Below are 20,483 nucleotides of genomic sequence, written 5' to 3' on the forward strand. Positions count from 1 at the left end.
ATTTGAAGTTGACTCACATATTTGGGGTGGGTGGAAATGTTATTTACTTAGGGAGGTACCAAAAATTATAACATTCCTTTGGTAAACGTGAAGTATATTTAAGATATTTGACTTGTTCTTTGGTTTTTGCTCCTTACATGCACATGATTTCATTATTCTCCTCACTATTGTTTTAGGAGATATCAATATTCATGGGAATGACCCATCCATTTACCTAGGCTGGATTTCCTTGACTTCCTAAATTCTTGTGACTTTCACCATCACTTACTTCAACAGTTCATTTCTACTATCACTCAGAAAAAAATCTCTCTGAAATCATAAGTCCTAATAACTTTTTATTTTATTTTATTTTTGAGGAAGATTAGCCCTGAGCTAACATCAGCCACCTGTCTTCCTCTGTTTTATATGTGGGACACCTGCCACATCATGGCTTGATATGCGATGCATAGGTCCACACCCAGGATCTGATCTGGTGAACCCAGGGCCGCCAAAGTGGAACGCACAAACTTAACCACCACCCCACCAGCCAGCCCCCCCAATAACTTGTTTGCTGACCATAACCTCTTGAATGACCACTCTGTCAGTTCTTTGATACAGTCAAAATCAATGTGCCTTTACCCCCTCTGTTTTCACACAGTTCACTTCCACAGCCACTTCAACCATTTTCTGGCCGTCACTCAACTCCCTGGTTTGTCCATGGTGTTTCCCAACTGTAGATTAATACAGGCATTTATATTCTCTGCTTTGGGCTGTTGATTACTGCTAGATAAAACCAGCCACTGGGAATTCATACTACTATATTTAGAGTCTTTAATATCATTCGGGCCAACAGTGTTTCTCTGAGTCCCTAGTCAATGCTTACTCATTCCTCACAGCAACTATTTCACATCCTTACTCATTCTTCTCGTGATCCTTTTACCACTGCACTCACTCGCAGCACACAAAGATATCACCCCCGACCCCCAACTTCACAGAAAAAATAAGAGACCAGCATGTATGAACTTCTCGAAGCTCCTGATGCCTCCTTACCCCAAAATAAATGTATGTTTCCATGTTATCTTCCCTCCCACTCCCTTACTCTGATCTCTTGTGGTGAGCCTTTCTTCCTTTTGTCTAAGATCCATTCCTGTGTATTTTGGTTCTGTATACTCCCACTCTTCAAGCGTCTTGCTGTGTCATTTATTCTCTCCCACTTTACTTATACTTTTAAACTTCTCCCTCCTCTGGTTCTTCGCATCAGCATATAATCATTTTCCAGTCTTTCCCCTCTTTAAGCAGACATAGTACTGTATGTGTCTTCTTTTCACCGTCAACCTTCTTTCTAGAAATACTTCATACTTGCTGTCTCTTTCTTCACTTTCATTGGCCACTGCCATTGAAATATATATAATATAAAAAAGGTGTGAGGATAGCCTGAATTAGAGTGAGGCTGTTGGAGATGTAGAGAAATAGCTGGATTCCACATATTATTTGGAGGTAGAATGACAGGAAATTGCCGATGGATTGAGTTTGAGGGTGTGTAGAAGGAAAGGAGCTCCAAGATTTGTGATATGAGTGACTAGAAGAATGAAATTGTCTTTTATTCATCTAGGGAAGACTAGAGAAGAGACATGTAGGGGAAGGTAGAGAATCAAGGAGTCAGTTTTAGATCTATCATTGAGATATATTGAGTTTGAGTGATGATGAGACATTCATATGGATCCAATTTCAGAACTTATCCAGGTAGGAGATAAAGATCCTTTTGCATATGGGGGATGGGAACCAGGCGATTAGATGAGCTCTCCCAAGAATCTGTATAGAGAGCAGAGAGGACAGAACTTTGGAGAATGATCATATATAAAAGAATTCCTTCCAAGTTTGCAAACCAGACAGTTGGTGAGTATAGGAAGTACCCATTTGTGAAAGTCAGAATCTATACTAATGCAATAATAAAGAACAGGTTTTTTTTTTTGCTATAGTATACTTTTAAAAGAAAAAAAGTAGATATGTAGAAATTAGCTTCCATATTGTACATAGGTGAAATAAAAAGTTGTTTATATCCGATTCAACAGTACCATCTTTATGTACATAATTAAGGTTGCAACAAAAAGGCTTCAATTTCAATCTGCAATGTCAGTATTATAATAGGGATTTTTGAATTGGGCTTGTCTTTAAGGATGATTCTTTTTTAAAGAAGCTTAATAATACCACCGTTAACTTGCAGTTTATTCTTTCAGCATCTACTGTGTACAGGTGCCATTAAGCTCCGTGGTTAAAAGCTTACTTGATTGTTTATGTGGATGGTAAAAATTATCCTTTAACTGCTCAGCTTTATGGTTCAGTCGTTAACTTGTCAAGCATAAACAGTGCTGTTTCTTCCAGATGTCAGGAATTATGAAGAGCTTGTACTCTAGAATACAGAATCACCTGTGAGCTGAGGACAAACATAAAAAGATCAAATTTATAAGTACTTGGGGAAAACAAGTTGCTATTGGAGAAAGGAATAATCATGTTCTTTGTTTTCTGGTTATGCCTTTGTAGTGTAAATCTGGTTTCTTCTTCCCAAAATGTCCTTTTAGATTCTCCTCTCCTTCCCAGGGGACTCTTCCAACACTAGGACTTTATTATACTACTGTAGTTCTCATCGGTGCTACAGCTTTGGGGGTAGTAAACTGATACCATCCCTTGCAGGACGGATGTTAGACTATCTCAATCTAGTCATAGATGATTAGTCTCTGAGACACACATGAAGCTGGCCTAAAACCCAGTGATCAGAGTGCTGGAGTCACCTACCTCCCTTTTAAATAACGTAATAGCTTTGGAAAGATTATTTAGTAGAAGACTGCTTAGTGAGTATAGAATCAGAAATAGAAATATAATGATCTGGAGCATGGGTGTAGGATATTTCACCAAAGCTCCAGAAAAACCCAATGTAATATTCCTACTTCACAAGAAAATACACACCTGTGTAGCAACCTGACTGCTCATCTAGGATGAGATCCAGTCACATCTAGGATCTTTCCAGTATAAACAAATACTTGACAAATTTTGCCTTTCTGAACCACACTTTTTATCCTAGTTGCCCTCTTTCTGGTTATTCATGTATCTTTTCTTCTAGATAATTAGTTTTCCTGATTGCCTCTTTATATTCCTTTGATTTTCCTCAGTTCATAACTAAATACTTTATAAATTATATGCAGTTAGTAAATATTTGTTATGTTAAAAGAATAATTACCATCTTAACTGAGAGGCATAGATTCTCTCTTTTCTCTGCATGTTGATAGATACAGTGTCATGATTATGAAAATCCAAATATCTTAGTTCTAATTATTTGTCAATAATTTAAGTTTGTGGCATTTACCTGGTAAGTTAGCACCTGAATTTCTACATATGAAATATGAATATAAGGTATAAATTTGTTTCTCATATATTATCTAGAATAACTTTTGAAAAGGTAATAAACTTGACTGTATTTTAGAAATATTTAAAGATAATTCTGAAAATTTCTTAGACCATCCCAGTTATGTTTAGCTAGAAAAGACTTAGGTTCAATTTTGTTATTGTTATACTTACTTTCTTAAACCTGAAATTCACTTTGTAGGCCCTTTTACCAAGTTACTTGGCTCTTCCGATAGTTCACCAGTATGTTCTTTATGATGACTGGATCCAAAAAAATCTGCATTAGTGCAGCTTCCTGGGCTTTAAAAAAAGAGTTGTATAGAAATTTGGATAATCCATAAGAAAAAACCAAAATCTTATTTTGAATTGTTAAATAATCCTACCACTGCCACCCCCAGCATTCACATGAAGAAGAGTTATTAAATATTTGCAGTACCTCAGGAGACAGCTGTAGTTTATCCAAAAGCTTCAGGAGATCTGCTCTACTACTGAAAGCTTCGTGATTTTGAGCAAGTCACCTAACCAAATCAGCTTCTTCTTCTGTTAAAGGAGAGTATTGTGTTAGATGATCTGATGATCCATTCTGTTCCAAGCCTACATCTCCGCTCTTCAAGCTGGATAACAGATTATGCCAATCAAGAAAGGGCAGTTTTCATATTTAAAGACTTGTGGAGAACATCAACCTGTAAAATATTCAAACACTTACATGTATACCCTGATCCTATAATGCAGTGTTTATCAAATTTAAGAAATTTATAGATCCCCCTCCCCTTGTTTTCATCTCCCTTTTTAAAGGAAAAGAATTATAGCCTCTCAAGAGTGTGTCATTTAACATCGTTCAGGTAACACATACTTAAATATATAGGAGATGCCCAAATTACAGACTTCCAAAGTCTATATACACGAGTAGCTCCCTAAGCTACAGCCATCACCCCACCCAAAAGCCACCAAAAAACAGCAACAACAAATCTTAGAGCAATCCCAAAATGAGAGATATTCTTTCCTTCTCCTTCTACCTCTTGGCCCTTGTGACTTGGAACTTCAAAACTCAGGTCAGAACTCTATGTCAGTGGCCTTTAAACTTTTTTGATAAAACCTACAGCTTATGAAGGGACCCAGTTATACAAATATATATGAATTTATTTGTGTACACACACACACACACAATTGAAACATACTTACCTAAATGGAATGTTTGCCAATATTTTTTCTTCTGTTTCCTTTTTTAGTGCTGCTTTTGATGAACTGAATTAGTTTTACAACTAAACCTGGCCCCCCTTTACAGTGCTCTTACTATAGAAAAATACGAACCTCCAAACAGCCAATATAAAAGTAAACTTTTAGAAAACAGTTTGTAAAGTGAGGACTGTCTATGTATGTATCTCTACATTTCCTTTGTAGTTATAGGAAAACTTCACTGATTGTGATCAGTGAGCAATTGGACACATAGAGCACTTTTAAACAAATGAAGCTTATTATTCAGATTTAATATCTCTAGCCCCAAATTAGTCTAACAAAATCTTTTTCTGGAGACTCTTAAGAATCCTGCTAAATAAATAAATATTTCACCTGCCATTTTCCTTACCACTTTAATGTTTGTAAACTGTGAAGAAAGAATTTCTAAGTAAAGATAAACTTCAATCCAGACTTGTTATCATTAATTCAAAATTCATTTAAATATTAATTGAAACATTAACTTAGACTTGATTTTTAATATGGATAAGCATAACCACCTTATCTGAAAGGGATGTAGATAGTTCTGTTACTATAATAGCTACAATTTAAAATGGTTAATTTGTGGCAAGCACTGAACTAAAAGCCTTTATATACATTGTCTCCTTTAATCTTTGCCTTAGGTAAATACTTACTCATTTTAGAGCTAAAGAAACTGGGGATTAGAGATGAAAAGTAACTTGTCCAGTAATTGTCAGTACTAGGATTTCAATCCAGGTCCATCTGATTCTAGAGGGTGCTTTGAAACTTTATGCTACCTATAGCTATAAACACTCTAAATAAATATCAAAATTATAATACCAGAATAGCCATAGTACCCAAGTGTCAGACCTGTTAGACTTGGGGGCCAAAAAGAAATCTCAATTTAAGATGTGGTAAATATTTTAAGACATCTGTGGTTTGACTTAGTCCAACTTATGCAGGGGAAGTAATTTTAATTCTTCATTTCTCCCTGTGAATGGCTTCTAAAATATTTGATTTGGTTCTTTCCCCTTTTAGGAACAAACTAATGTGATTAACTACATAGTTATTTACTATATTTCCTTGCTTATAAGATACACAGTTGATTTAATAACTTTTTAGAAATGTAAATATTGCATTAAATGTATGCAAAACTTTTCTTACTAGCTGACAGTATAGCCCATATTTATCCATATAATTGATACCTCAGTTTTCTTCAATATCATAAAGTTTGATTCTGAGCTTTCCTCTCTCATAGACTGAAGGATCCTCTGAATTATGTCTGGCCCTCAGCAATTATCCATAGCATCCCAGTGACACACTACTTTTTGTAACCTATGCTTGTGATTTTTTCTTTCCTTTTGTTTTTTACTTCTTTAGAACCATTGTGATTGACTATATAAACTGAAAACTATGCATCTTAGGATGAAGGAAAAATATAAAGTTAACTTTTTGGACCCTGGCCTGTTTTCCTTCTGATCTTTTCATGCAACATGAGCTATATTTTATAGATTTTGTGCTAAACCTTAGAGAAATTTAAAATATCACCCAGCGATAATGAGAAAGAAACATTTCTGTATTTTAGAAAAATAACAAACATCAAGACTTTGGTTAAACTAGATTAAGGAATTAAAGTCTATAGGAATGTTTTGTGCAGAAAGATAATAATTTACAGATTTTTAAAATAAATTTGTATTAATGTATTGCAGGCAGTTGTAAAAGATGTGGCCTGAGACAGTCTAGTCTATTTCTGACATGAGAAAGGAATTGTCCCTTATTTTATGGGAGTGCATAGTGAAAGGGCTCTGACTTGGAATTCATACTGTTCATTCTTCAAGAGACTTGAAGGAAGTTTATGAGTTCTAGAGTTCTTAGAAAGGGAGCTCTTTGGGGGCCTAGTTCTCTCTTTTGGTTACCTGCACCTTTCCCCGTCTCTTGACACTTTATGGCAAGAGTGAGCTTCTAATAATATTGCCATCTTCTCTTCTCTTCCCTGCCCCCATTCTGCAGGTGTACCAACATTCGACCAGGAGAGACTGGAATGGATGTAACAAGCCGCTGCACCCTTGGAGACCCCAACAAACTGCCAGAAGGGGTTCCCCAGCCTGCCCGCATGCCCTATATCTCAGACAAGCACCCTCGACAAACCTTGGAAGTGATTAACCTTCTGAGAAAGCACCGGGAGCTGTGCGATGTGGTGCTAGTTGTGGGCGCTAAGAAGATATATGCCCATCGAGTCATTCTGTCAGCCTGTAGTCCCTATTTCCGAGCTATGTTTACAGGAGAATTGGCAGAGAGCCGTCAGACAGAAGTAGTGATCCGAGACATAGATGAGAGGGCTATGGAACTACTGATTGACTTTGCATATACCTCCCAGATAACTGTGGAAGAGGGCAATGTTCAGACCCTTCTGCCAGCCGCATGCCTCCTCCAGCTGGCAGAAATACAGGAAGCCTGCTGTGAATTCTTAAAGAGACAGTTAGATCCTTCTAACTGCCTTGGCATCCGGGCTTTTGCTGACACACATTCGTGTCGTGAGTTGCTAAGGATAGCAGACAAGTTCACGCAACATAACTTTCAAGAGGTGAGTTGTACTTGGTGTTTGAATGCGTTCATAATGTATTTGTCAGCAAAGACTGTGGGTTCACATTCTGCTAACTAACACATACCTGCTTAGGTATTTATTGCTGATTCTAACTCATCAGAGAAAAAAATTGTTATAAATTCTAAGCCTGGTTTTTGTTTTAGAGACCAATTTTGTGTTCTATCAGCAGAAGTTAAAGTTTAGAGATTGATTCTCCCTAGCCGTCTTCATAAAAAGCTAATTTATAAGCTAGAATACAGTTTGTTAATTCTTAAGGAGCTCTATGTCTGATTGCATGAAGTATTTCCTTCCTGATTATATGGATTGTTCATCAGAACGAATTATAGATTAGAGGTTATTTGGTGAACTAATAATCAGAAAAAATGAAATTAGATATTATCAAAAGAATTTTTCGTTAAACCTGTTATTTTTCATTCATTCGTTCATTTAATAAGTATTTGCAAAGCTATGCTTGGCCAGAGGCTACAGCAGTGAACAAGACACCTAGAGTGTCTCTTCTCATGGAGTTTACAATCTAGCAGGGAAGATAGCCTTTAAATGCATAATTACACAAGTAATTAATTACAGTTCATAGGTGCTACAAAGAAGCATCCCTGGATGATTTAACAGTGTATTAGAGAGAGATTCAACTTTGGTTCTGGAACAACTTATGCAAAATTCTGAGACATGAAGAAACATAACTGGTTTGAGGAACTAAAAGAAACCCAGTGAGATCCAGAAAGCAAAAGGGAGGATGTTACATAGTGATTTTACAGAAAGAACAGAGCCAGATCACAGTAGACTTAATAGACCATGTTAAGAATTTGAAATTTAATCTCAAGAGCAATAGAAAACTATTAAAGAGTTGTAAGCCAAGGAAAGACATGGTCCATTTTACACTTTAATATCACTCTTCTGTCCACCAGGATAACCTCCAATGGATCAAAGATTTAAAAATACAAAATGAAACCATGAAAATATTAGAAGATGACATAAAGCAATTCTTTTAAAATCTTTAGGCAAATAAGGCCTTTCTAATTGACTAACCCAGAAGGCATAGAAGAAAATATTGGTAGATTTGACTACATAAAAATTAAAAATTTCTGCATGGTGAAACAAACAGCAATAGCAAGATAAAAGTCAAAGACAAACTGGGGGAAAATATTTGCAACTCATATCATAGACAGTAATCTCCTTAATACACGAAGAGCTCCACTTGGTCAATAACCTGGACCAATGGCCTAACAGAAAAATGGGCAGTAAACAGGAAACATTGCCCTTAAACATAGGAAAATCTGCTCAAGTTTGTTCATAATTACTGAAACACGAATTAAAACTACACCAAAGTACTATTTTGTGTGTGTTTGAGGAAGACTGGCCCTGAGCTAATATCTGTTGCCAATCTACCTCTTTTTGCTTAAGAAAGATTGTTGCTGAGCTAACATCTGTGCCAATCTTCCTCTATTTTATGTGGGATGCTGCCACAGCGTGGCTTGATGAGTGGTGCTAGGTCCGTGCCCGGGATCTGAACCTGTGAACCCCAGGCCACCAAAGTGGAGCATGCGAATGTAACCACTACACCACTGGGCCAGCGCCCCAAAGTACTATTTTTTATCTATAAGATTACAAATTTGTAATCTATCAAATTATAAATGTCCAGAAGTTTGCTTGCACACCCTGTTGATAAGGCCATAGAGAAATAGCTATAAAACCCCTTTGAGAGGAAATTTGGCAGTGTCTATCAAAATTACACACTTTCTGCACACACTCTTTGACTCAGCAATCCCGTTTCTGGGAATTTGTACTACAAATGTACTGGAGAGGGGAGTAGTTTGAAGAGGTAAGATCATGAATTCTGTTTAGATATATTCAGATTGAGATGCCTGCGAGATATCTAAATAGAGATATTGAGCAGGCCACTGTTTATATGAGTCTGTTTCTTAGAAAAGAGGCTAAGCCAAGATTAAAATTTAGGAGTCTATGTCTTAATTCTTTCTAGGCAGGATATAACCCAGAAACTGTAAAAGAAGAGATTGATAAATTTGATTGCGTAAAAGTTTAAAACATTTTTATAACAGAAAAGCACCATAAACAAGGTCAAAAAAGTCAATGCCAATGAGATCACCTACTGGAGAGAGAGAGAAGAGCCCTAAAATTTTTCCAGTATTGAAGAATGGTTACTAAAAGAGCAGCTGGCAAAGGAAACTAGGAATAACTAGAGAGAAGACGAGGAAAACCACAAGTCTGGAGTCAGGAAATGCAAAGGAAAGGATTTTTTTAAGAAGGAGGAAATGTATATATATGTTAGAATAGCCAAGAAGTTTCTGAAAATTAATATTAGAGCCATTGGCCTTAAGATATAGTAAAAATATTACAAACATTTTGGTTCTAGAGAAGGAACAGATCAGTGGAGCTTAGAAGGGTCTGGGCGTAGATGTTCAAGTCAGTGGAGGAAAGTGGAATTGTGAATATAATTAGGAAAACTGGTGATTTGGAGGAAAAAACAAACTCTTTAAACAGGTGAAATTCTCAATGGATAAATAAGTTAAACCTAAAAAAATGAAATACTAAAAGTTCTAGAAGATAGCATTAGTAAGCTGGGAGTAAAAGTAGCCTTTTTAAGCAGAATACAACCCAGAAGCCAGAAAGGAAGATGCATAAATGATTGCATAAAAATTAAAAATTTTTGTTCTTTATAACAACAAAAACAGTACGATAAACTAAATGAAAAAATCAATACCAACCTCAGAAAACCTATTTGGAGCATACATGACAGAAAAAACACTAATTCCCATAAAACTCATACAAATTCAATGAGAAAAATCAAGAAAAACAGAATAGAAAAATAGGCAAAGGATATGAATAAGCAATGTGTACAAAAGAGTTATTCAAATGTAAAATAAACATGAAATGATACTCACCCTTAGACATAACTAAAGAAGCATCAAAACAAGATACCATTTTTTAGTGTATCACATTGGAAAAATGTTTTTAACTTTATTTAAAAAAATTCAAATTTACAGGAAATTGTGAGAAAAAGAAAAAACTTTCATATAACCTCTACCCAGATTCACCAGTTGTTAACGTTTTGCCACATTTGCTATCATTCTCTTCTTGTTATATATTTTTCTCTGAACAATTTGGGAGTATATTGCATTCATCATATTCCTTTATTCCTGAACATTTCAATGTGTATTTTCTAAGACCAAGGACATTTTTTATATATATAATTCTCTTACCACAGTTCACGTATCAAATTCAGGAAATTTAACATTGATAAAAATGTTATTATCTAATTCATAGTCCATATTCCAGTTTCACCAATTGTCCCAGTATTGTATTTTATAAGAATTTTTTTCCAGTCCAGGATCCAGAGCAGGATCATGCACTGCAGTTAGTTGTCTTTTGAGTTTTTGAAAATCTGGAGAACTTTCCTCTACCTTCAAGAGTTTAAGCCAGTTATGTTGTAGAATGTTCCTCAGTCTGAGCTTGTCTGAGGTTTCCTCATGCATAGATTCAGGTTATACATTTTGACAGGAATACTACATAAGTGATATTTTGTCCTTCTCAGTGTCATCGTGTCTATTTGTTCCATTACTGGTTATGTTAACTTTGATCGCTTAGTTAAGTGGAGTCACTAAAGTTTCTCCTCCATTAAGTTTTTTATTTTTCCTTTTGTAATTAGTAAGAACTTCTATGGACAGATGCTTTGAATTCATGTAAATATCCTGTTCCTCATCAAACTTTCACTCACATATTTTAACATCCGTTGATAATTTCTGCCTGAATCAGTTATTGCTATGATGGTTGCAAAATGGTGATTTACCAAAAAAAAAAAAAAAGCTCCATTTTTCTATCTACATAATGCTGTAAGAATTTTCCTTGTTCTAGTTGATAGATTGATTAGTATTATTGACTCATAGACTCTTATTCTAGTCAATGGATTATAGTCCTTTGTTGTCATTTATTATTTTGATGCTTTATAGTCTGGTTTATCCTTCCTGTGTTTACTTTTGTAAAATTAAGCAGCTATATGTATGTTTTCTTATTTCCATTTCTACCCTCACAAAAGATAGCATTCTTTGTATTCTCTGTTACACTTTGCCTTTTACTTAATGTATTCTGGAATTCAGTCATAGAGATCCTAGTTCATAGAGGTCTTCCTTGTTCTCTCTTCACAGCTGCATTGTTCTCCTTATGTGGATGTACCAGTTTGTTCACTCAGTCTGCTGTGTTTGAGCATTTAGGTGGTAGTGTTCAGTATTTTGCCATTACAAATACTGCTGCAATGAATAGCCTTGTGTATGAATATTTCACTATTGTTGGAGGTTTAACTTCAGGATAAATTCCTAGAAATGAGGTTGCAGGGCCAAAGATTAGCTGTAAATGTAATTTTGCTGAATACCACCAAATTCCCCCTCTTTACGTGATGTAGAACCATTCTGACCAGTGGTATATGAGGGCGACTGTTTGCCCACAGCCTCACCAAAAGGATAACTTGTCAGCCTTTTGAATTTTTGCCAGTCTAATAGATGAGAAAAAGAATCTCAGTATGGTTTTAATTTGCATTTCTCTTAAAATAAGTAAAGTTGAATATCTTTCATATGCTTAAAGGCTATTTTTATATAATTTTTGTGAATGTCTGTTAATATTTTTTGCCCATTTTTCTATTAGATTTTTGGTCTTTTTTCTCTTCAATGTTTTAAAACTCTCTATATACTAACAGTGATAGCCTTTTATCTGTGAAACGTGTTATAAACTTTTTTCCCAGTTTGCATTGCCTTCTAACTCTGCTTATGGTATTTGTGGTCATGCAAAACTTGTTTTTTTTTAATATTGTCAAATGTATCAGTCTTTTCCTTTATTGCATCTGGATTTTGAGGCAGACTTTGAAAAGCTTTCCCTACACCCAGGTTATCTTATGTATGGTATAAAATGTTGACTTAATAATATCTTTTTCTAAGTGGCTGTCTAGTCTCAATACTGTGTATTTAAACGTCTCTCTTTGCCCTAGAGATTTGAGATAACATCTTTATTTTATACTAAATTTATGTATGTGCTTGGTTTTGGACTTTCTATTGTGGGCCATCCACCAGTACCACACTATTTTCTACAATGTTTTAATTATTGAGGCTTTGTAGTATATTTTAATACATAGTACGGCTAGTACCCCTATCATAAAACTTTTTTTTCACTGTTTTCCTAACTTTCTTGCATGTTCATTTTTCCAAATGAACTTAATATCACCTTATCCAGCTCTAAGAAAAAAACTTGATGGTATATTTATTGGGATTCTATTAATTTATAAGTTAACTTAAGAAGAACAGTCATTTTTGTGACATTGTTATCCTATCCAAGAATGAGAAGTGTCTTTCCATTTCTTCACTTCTATTTTTGTGTCTCTTATGAGTGTTTTATAGTTTTCTTCATTTAGGTTTTATACATTTTTTCTTAAGTTTATTTCTAAGTGTATTTTTCGTTTCCATTGTAAATAGGTTTCTCTCCTCCATTATATCTTCTAACCACTTCTCATTAATATATATGAAAGCTACTTACTGAATTTTCTTATTCTTTGAGTTACTTTTACCATTGATTCTCTAGAGTTTTCTGAGAATCCTGTCATGTCACCTGTATGTCAATAGTTTTATTTCTTCTTTTCCAATTGTTAATGCCTCTAATTGTTTTCTTTCTCTAGTTGCTTGAGTTAATACTTCCAGTAAAATGTTAAATAGTAATGGACATATTGGACATATTTCCTTTGTTTCTGGCATTAGTAGGAATGCCTCTGGTGTTTTCCCATTAAGTAATATACTAGCTTTGAGGTGTGAATATTTTATCATATTAAGGAAGTATCCATGTCCAACAATTCCTGTTTTCTTGGATGCTTTTTATTAGGAATGGTATTGAACTTTGTCCAGGGCCTTTAATTTTCTTCTCAAACCTGTTATTAATATGAATTACCTTAATGGAATCCTAAAATTGAAGCATCTTTGTATTATTGGTCATGGTGTACTGTTAATGTAATATTGGAATCTACCCACCAGTATTTTATTTAGTGTTTTAGGCCAGCCCTGGTGGCCTAGTGGTTAAGTTCACTGCACTCTACGTCAGTGGCCTAGGTTTGGTTCCCAGGTTGCAGACCTACACCACTCGTCTGTCAGTGGTCTTGCTTTGGTGGTGGCTCACATACAAAAAGAAAAGAGGAAAATTGGCAGTGGTTGTTAGCTCAGGGCAAATCTTCCTCAGCAAAAGAAAAAAAAATTTAGTGTTTTTATATCAATATTCATAAGCAATATTAGTCTTTAATTTTCTTGTACTATCTTTATCAGGTTAGATATAAATGTTATACTTCATGAAAATGAGATAGAAGTTTTTCTTCATGTTCCATGCTTTGAAACAATTTATACAACATTGGGACTATGTTGTCTCTGAAAGTTGGTAGAATTTCCCTGTGAAATTGTCTAGGCTTGGTGCTTTTTTGTGAAGTGGTTTATTGATAATTTTCTTTATTTCTTCTATGAAATTTTCTTTCTCTACTAGGATCAATTTTTATAAACTATATTTGCCTAGAAAATTATCAGTTTCATCTAGGTTTTCAAATTTAGTTGTATAGAGGTGTACAAAGTAATCTCTTTTAATTTTTTTTATCCATCAATGGTTATGAACCTTTAGCTATACGGATCAAAAGAAAAAAGAAGACACAAATTACCAGTTTCAGAAATAAAAGAGAAGACATCACTACAAATCCCTCAGTCATTAAAAAAGGATAATAAGGGATTATTATTAACATTTTGCCACTAAACTGAACAACTGAGATGAAATGGACAAATTCTTTGAAAAACACAAATTACAAAAACTGACTCAAGAAGAAACAAAGCTAGAACAACCCTATAACTTTGAAAGAAATTGAATTCATAATTTAAAAGCCATCAATTTAAAATTGAATTTATGATTTTAAAACGCCATTCCCAGATGGTGAATTCTGTCAAACATTTAAGGAAGAAATAATACTAATCCTACACAAAATCTTTCAGAAAAAAGGAGGAGGTTGCCAAATATAAGGACAAAATCACCCTGATATCGAAACCACAGACACTATAAGAAAACTACAGATCAATATCTCTCATGAATTTAAATATGAAAAGAGGAACACTCCGTGACTAAATGAAGTTTGTATGTCACTAAAGTTAATAGTCAATATTTTATAGTCACACTTGATTTCTCATTCAAAATAATGTAACTTCTTCACATACCTTCTTTAACAGACTTGACTCTTAATTTCCTTACACTTTTTACAAATATCAAGTCCACTGTCCAAAAATAAAGATTTGCAATCACTAAGAATTTCCAAAATAATTTGCCAAAGTCATTGGACCCCAGATTAAAAGTTCCCTGCTTTAGAGCCTTTTGGCATGATGGTAATGTTCTATATCTTGATTGTCATCATGGTTAATGAGTATATACATTTATCAAAACTCATTGAACTATATGTTTAAAATAAATAAAGTTGATTTTTAAAAATTTCCTGCTTTAACCAAAGCTTGTGTTTTAGATCTAAAGTAGTTTCAAATATCTGAAGAATATCCTTAACAGTAGAGAAAGTTTTGGAATCTCTTCTGGTTCTAACCCTGCTTCCAAAGTGAGCCTGACTCATCCCATAATGAAATCTCAGTGAGAAAACCTCACCCCTGTTCATAGACTGGAACCGTTCTGTGTAGATGCAAAAGTCACTATTTGGGGCTTCGAACTCATGACTCACTTAAATTATTTTTAAAGTTAAATCTATATTTAATTTCCTTCTATTCCATTAGACCTACCTTAATTCATATAGTGTTACTCTTGCCAATAAACATAAATTTAAAATTTATCTTTCATGGGGCCGGCCTTGTGGCCGAGTGGTTAAGTTCGCACGCTCCGCTTCTGCGGCCCAGGGTTTCACCAGTTCGGATCCTGGGCGCAGACATGGCACTGCTCATCAAGCCATGCTGAGGCAGCGTCCCACATGCCGCAACTAGAAGGACCCACAACTGAAAAAAATATATATACAACTATGTACCAGGGCTTTGGGGAGAAAAAGGAAAAATAAAATCTTTAAAAATTGTCCTTCAACTCAACAATGAGTTCACCATTCACTTCTGTTAGAACAAATCTAGATGACTGCTTATTCATTTTTGTTGTTTTCAGCTTCATTCATTCTTCAAATTGCATCTACATTCATCTGAAGAAACTAAAAGTAAGCTCATTACCATAATAGTGTGGGACTTAAAATTCACATCTCCTGTAAACTCTTATTTTAAAAAGTAGATACTTTAATGCATTATTTTTCTTAACCTGCTTATTGGTTCAAGAATAGACTTCAGTGTTAGATTGCCCTAACAGTAGATCATTGATATCTTTTTCTTGTTGGTGGAAAAAGAAGTGACATTTTAACCAGGCTTTATCAAAAGCATTATTTTTACTCTTTACTCTTAGTGCCAAACAGATATTTTCTCACACAGATTTTCACATCTCCTTGCCATCTAATCTTTCCAGTAAGTGACTTGTTAATATCATAGAGGTCTATTATTAAACTTTAAACTTGGTGATCATTGATATTTACATAACATTTGGTTTGTAATCACTAAGTTGGGGAAAAAAATTATACTCTGAGAAAGATCCAAAAAGAATGTTAAGGCACTTCACTAAGATATATGATACCATACTTGTATTTAAGTAAAGAAACTAGAATGAAAAGAAAATAAGAGGAAAGTAAGATATAGCCATGGCTAAAGTTTTGCATGCCGTGAAGGCCAGCACACTTAACTTGGAGCTAGCCTCCAAATTTAACCCTTACCTTTATAGCCCCCAACATAGGGTTGCCAGATAAAATACGGGGTGCCCAGTTAAATTTAAATTTCAGATGAACAACAAATAATTTTTTAGTATAAGTATGTCCTGTATTTTTATTTACTAAATCTTTCATCTGCTAACCTTGCCAGAGAGAGTATAGAGCAGCCATTCTTACTACGAAGTTATCTGGCTAAGCAATCTCAGGTAGAGTTTAAAGGTTACCTATCTAATTTCCTGAATCCCATAAAGTCTCTCACTAAGATGATTTGAAGACTTGTGCCATAAAAATTGAAGTACTCATTAGTGTTTTCTGCTATAAGTATAGCTAACCTTATAGCCCTTAACTGTTTATTTTAGCATTTGCATTTTTTTCTAATGTACTTGGGAAAAACATTTTTAATCAAATACTCAAATGGCGTATCTTGTATCTTGCTAAATATTCTGACTTTTTGATGAGCATAAAGATAACCCTGTCCAGCAGGCATATAACCCAGAGAATACAGCATCTGTATTAGAGGTCACACGTAGGAATCTGAGCTCTTAACCACATCCTTCCTGCACAAATAGACACCGTATGTAGCACAATCTTCTGAATGGGAGAACAAACCACATGGAGTATAGCAGTGACTGTTTCCCTCCTCTCCCTCCCTTTTACTCTACATGCTGATGACAAGAGGTACAAGATCTTGGGATTTGTGGCCAGACTGCACAACAAGGTAATACCCTTGTTGCCATTTCATCTCCATCCTGACAGTTCCCTAGCCTTGGGTAAAGGTAAATTATTGGTATGTTTGTAGTTTCTCACTGATGTACATATATCAGAGTTGTTTGGTCCTCAGAGGTTTTCATGAGTCTAACTCTCCTGCTCCTTATTGTATCCTTTCTTCCTTGTAGAATTGCTGACACCCTCTTCGTTTTTTAAACTGGCCCCTTGGTGTTTCTGCCCTAGATGCTGCCATTTCAGCAAGTAATCTTCCTCTGAAAGCTCCATGACTTTTTTGTATGCCTCTTATATTTCTAGAGTTATAATTTGGTATTAGTTTAGTTGATTTTGAGCATAAATTGTTTTTTACTTCATTTTAGGAAAAAGATGTCATTTTTCTTCAATTTCTTGAATCACAAATTATTTTTCCTAAATCTTAATTGTTCTATGTACTCTCCTTTGTTCCCTTTTTTTAAATTAATAAACTTTATTTTTTAGAGCAGTTTTAGGTTCACAGTAAAATTATGCAGAAAGTACAGAGTTCCCATATACCCTGTCTCCACACATGCACAACCTCCCGCGACATCAATATCCCACCCCAGAGGTACATTTGTTACAACCGATGAACCTTCATTGACATTTCATTATCACCCAAAGTCCATAATTTACAGTAGGATTCACTCTTGGTGTTATATAGTCTTTGGGTTTTGATAAATGTATGATGACATGTATCTACCATTGTAGTATGTCATATGGGATGATTTCATTGCCCTAAAAATCCTCTGTGCTCTGCCCTATCTTTGTTCCCTTTTTAAACTTTTCTTCTCCTCTGGTACTATTTTGAATTTCACCTCCATTTTGGAATAGAGCTGTGCCACATAACCCTCAAGAAAAATATTGAGATGATAAATTAAATATGACCACAGAGTTTTTTCTTTTATTCACCTAATTTTGAACAGGTGATGGAAAGTGAAGAGTTCATGTTGCTTCCAGCCAATCAACTCATTGATATAATATCTAGTGATGAACTAAACGTTCGCAGTGAAGAACAGGTGTTCAACGCAGTGATGGCCTGGGTCAAATACAGCATTCAAGAAAGAAGGCCTCAATTGCCCCAGGTATGATGGAAATGCTTCTCTAAGTAACTGCTTTGTCCTGGATGGAATAATATGTATTTGACTTGCAAAAAGAAACAGTTATCACTGTCCCTTATATTAGACTGTAAGAAAGACCATCTTTTTCCAAATAATCAAGGAAATAAGTGTTTAGAAGCATTTTAAGTGTTTATCATTATGCACTTGTTGCTCCTTTGCTTCCTTTTTATTTTGCATCAACTCTAGGTTTGGGCTATAGCACAAGTCAGAACCTAACTAGTACAAAATGAACAAAAGAAAGCAAGGATGGCAATTATCATGCCTCCCTTCCCTATGACTTGGAAATCCCACCACATTTTGGAGAGTAAAGGGATGATATGCGGCATAAGTGGTCACTAAACAGAACATTCAGTGTTCTTGTTTTATGACTATAGTCTTTAGCAATTTAATAGAATATTCTTCTGGATTATTAATTCTTCTGGACTAGAATATTCTGGACCAGAGTCCCATTGTCTAAGCTAGTTATAGAGAAGCTTATAATGTATTCCTGAAAGCTTAAAGTAACATTCTAAAGTGATACTAGTGTTTTAAATTTTCTGATTATTCTAATTACTGAATTGATGGTTAGAATAAATTTAGTTTTAGTATTTATGTCTTCCCTCCCACTTTATCGTTTATTAATTAATCCTAAAATAATTGGAAACACAATAGGGGAGCATGGGTTATGTATTCTCTTAAATATGTTGCAGTTGGGAGCTCGTGCCCTTGACAGTGTTGATTATCTCCTAGGTGCTGCAGCATGTTCGTCTGCCTTTGCTTAGTCCCAAGTTCCTGGTGGGCACAGTAGGCTCTGATCCCCTCATCAAAAGTGATGAAGAATGCAGGTACGAATGGCCCTGTGTGGGGAAAATCAACAACTAGGCATTCCTGCTTTCTCCTAATTTCCTTTTTTGTATTGCTTCATAAATATTGTGTTTCTTAGTGCCAAAACCAGTGCAGTATTTAACAGGTTTTTCTTCTGGGCTAGGGTCAAGAGGAGGAGATGGAAGAAGAGAGGACTGAACTTCTTGTATTCTATTCCATTAGGTTTTTATGTGTGGTGCTTATTGGTGTAGAAGTGGCAATAAAGAGGTAGATTTCTAAGATTTTGGTGCAAGCTGGAATTTGAAGGTGCCATTCTTGGCTAATACATTTTTTCTTGAGATAAATTAAATAATTCTGTTGATTCTGTCAAAAAGTGTGTCAGGAGCACTTTTCCATTTCATCATATATGCCTAGTCAGGGAACAGGACCAGCCTTACTTTCTGAGATTGTGGACGTAGTTAAAGATCTGCCACACTCCTAAAGGAGCTGGGGAACAGTTTCCACTGGATCTTAATGAAGCAGTTTCATCATGGTTTTTAATTGAAAGAAACTCTAAATGCATTTACAAAGCAAACAAACACACAAAACACCTGTTTTATTGGGCTATCTTTGTAATATATACAAAATTTAATAAATTGCTTTTCCCAGTTTGACACATTTTAAGATTTAAGTTCAAATCTGAAACGATATAATCTTTTAAATTATTTTTCCCCACATGTTCCATACATAAAAATGAAAGAGCAAGTCAGTACTCAGAACTCCTTAACCTACACTGACCTTTGAGTCTCCCTTAGTGACTAAAGAAACTTGTTCCAGAATCAGGAATCCCTATAAGAGAGGTCAGCCATGGAGACTCATTTGCATTTCTTCTATAATCTGGAGCCTGTCCCTTTAACAAGAGATGTTAGAGGAGATTTTAGATGTTTATCTTTTAAATTTAAAAAGTAGACAAATGATAATTAAGTTCCCCAAATATAGCAGAAGGAAAACCGTATGAATTATGGATGCTGAGATCTGAAGAAACAATACAAAGGTGCCCTTCCCCCATAAAACATAAAGCAGATTGTACTGATTCTGATGCAGAAAGTAAAGGTACTTACAAAGGCACTTTCAAAAGAAGCCCGTTCCTACTATCCTGACATCACCATTTACTAGCTTATGACCTTAGGCAAGTTACCTTAACCTCTTTCTGCTACAGTTCCTTCATCTAGAAAGTAGGAGTAGTAATAGGACATATTCCATAGGGCTGTGGTGGGGATTAAATGAGTTAATATTTATTAAGCCCTTAAAACAGGGACTAGCACATAACTGTAAGGGTTGTCGTCGTCGTTAGTATTAATTTTGTGTTGGCTGCTAAGTATTACTCTTTACTATTTCTAGGAACTGCTGAACAAGTTAACCAAAAACCAGCTATTAGGAGATCACAGTCTTTGTTTTTAAGGCTGGGGAAGCTAGAAAAAGCTCTTGGTCAATAGCTTGGGGTTTGTTTTTTGTTTTTTTTTTTTTTGGTTTTGGTTTGTTTTTGTTTTTAAGATAAATAAACTCAGAAGGGGCCTTAGCAAAGCCATATAATCAAGTGCATAATTGGGTCATGCCTGGGACTGGTCTAGCAGGAATAAATGATCTCTCTTTGTAACATAAAATAACTACAGAAATGAAAATATAGTGTAGTTTAGGAAACACTTTCAGAGTCGAGAGAGAAAAGAATAACATTGAATTTGCACTAATCAGGCACTGAATCACTCAAAGTTCTCAAGTGAAAGAAGTATATATGTAAATAGTTTGTCTTAGGATATTGTGTTTAACAAGTGTAATTACTAAGTTCTTCTCAGTAAGT

The 20,483-nt window shown here is 35.0% G+C and overlaps 1 protein-coding gene across 2 annotated transcripts in view; it reads left to right on the top strand.

Moving 5' to 3' along the window:
• Positions 1-20,483, top strand: part of KLHL20 (kelch like family member 20) — a 56,193-nt gene that overhangs the window by 5,987 nt on the left and 29,723 nt on the right. For both annotated transcript variants that reach the window (XM_001493014.7, XM_005609674.4), the window contains 3 exons: positions 6,583-7,156; positions 17,648-17,806; positions 18,572-18,666. In XM_001493014.7, coding sequence (XP_001493064.2) covers positions 6,583-7,156; positions 17,648-17,806; positions 18,572-18,666 — 828 coding nt within the window. The remainder of the gene's footprint in view (positions 1-6,582; positions 7,157-17,647; positions 17,807-18,571; positions 18,667-20,483) is intronic.

The sequence above is a fragment of the Equus caballus genome, chromosome 5, assembly GCF_041296265.1.
Source record: "Equus caballus isolate H_3958 breed thoroughbred chromosome 5, TB-T2T, whole genome shotgun sequence".
In the NCBI taxonomy this organism is placed as follows: Eukaryota; Metazoa; Chordata; class Mammalia; order Perissodactyla; family Equidae; genus Equus; species Equus caballus.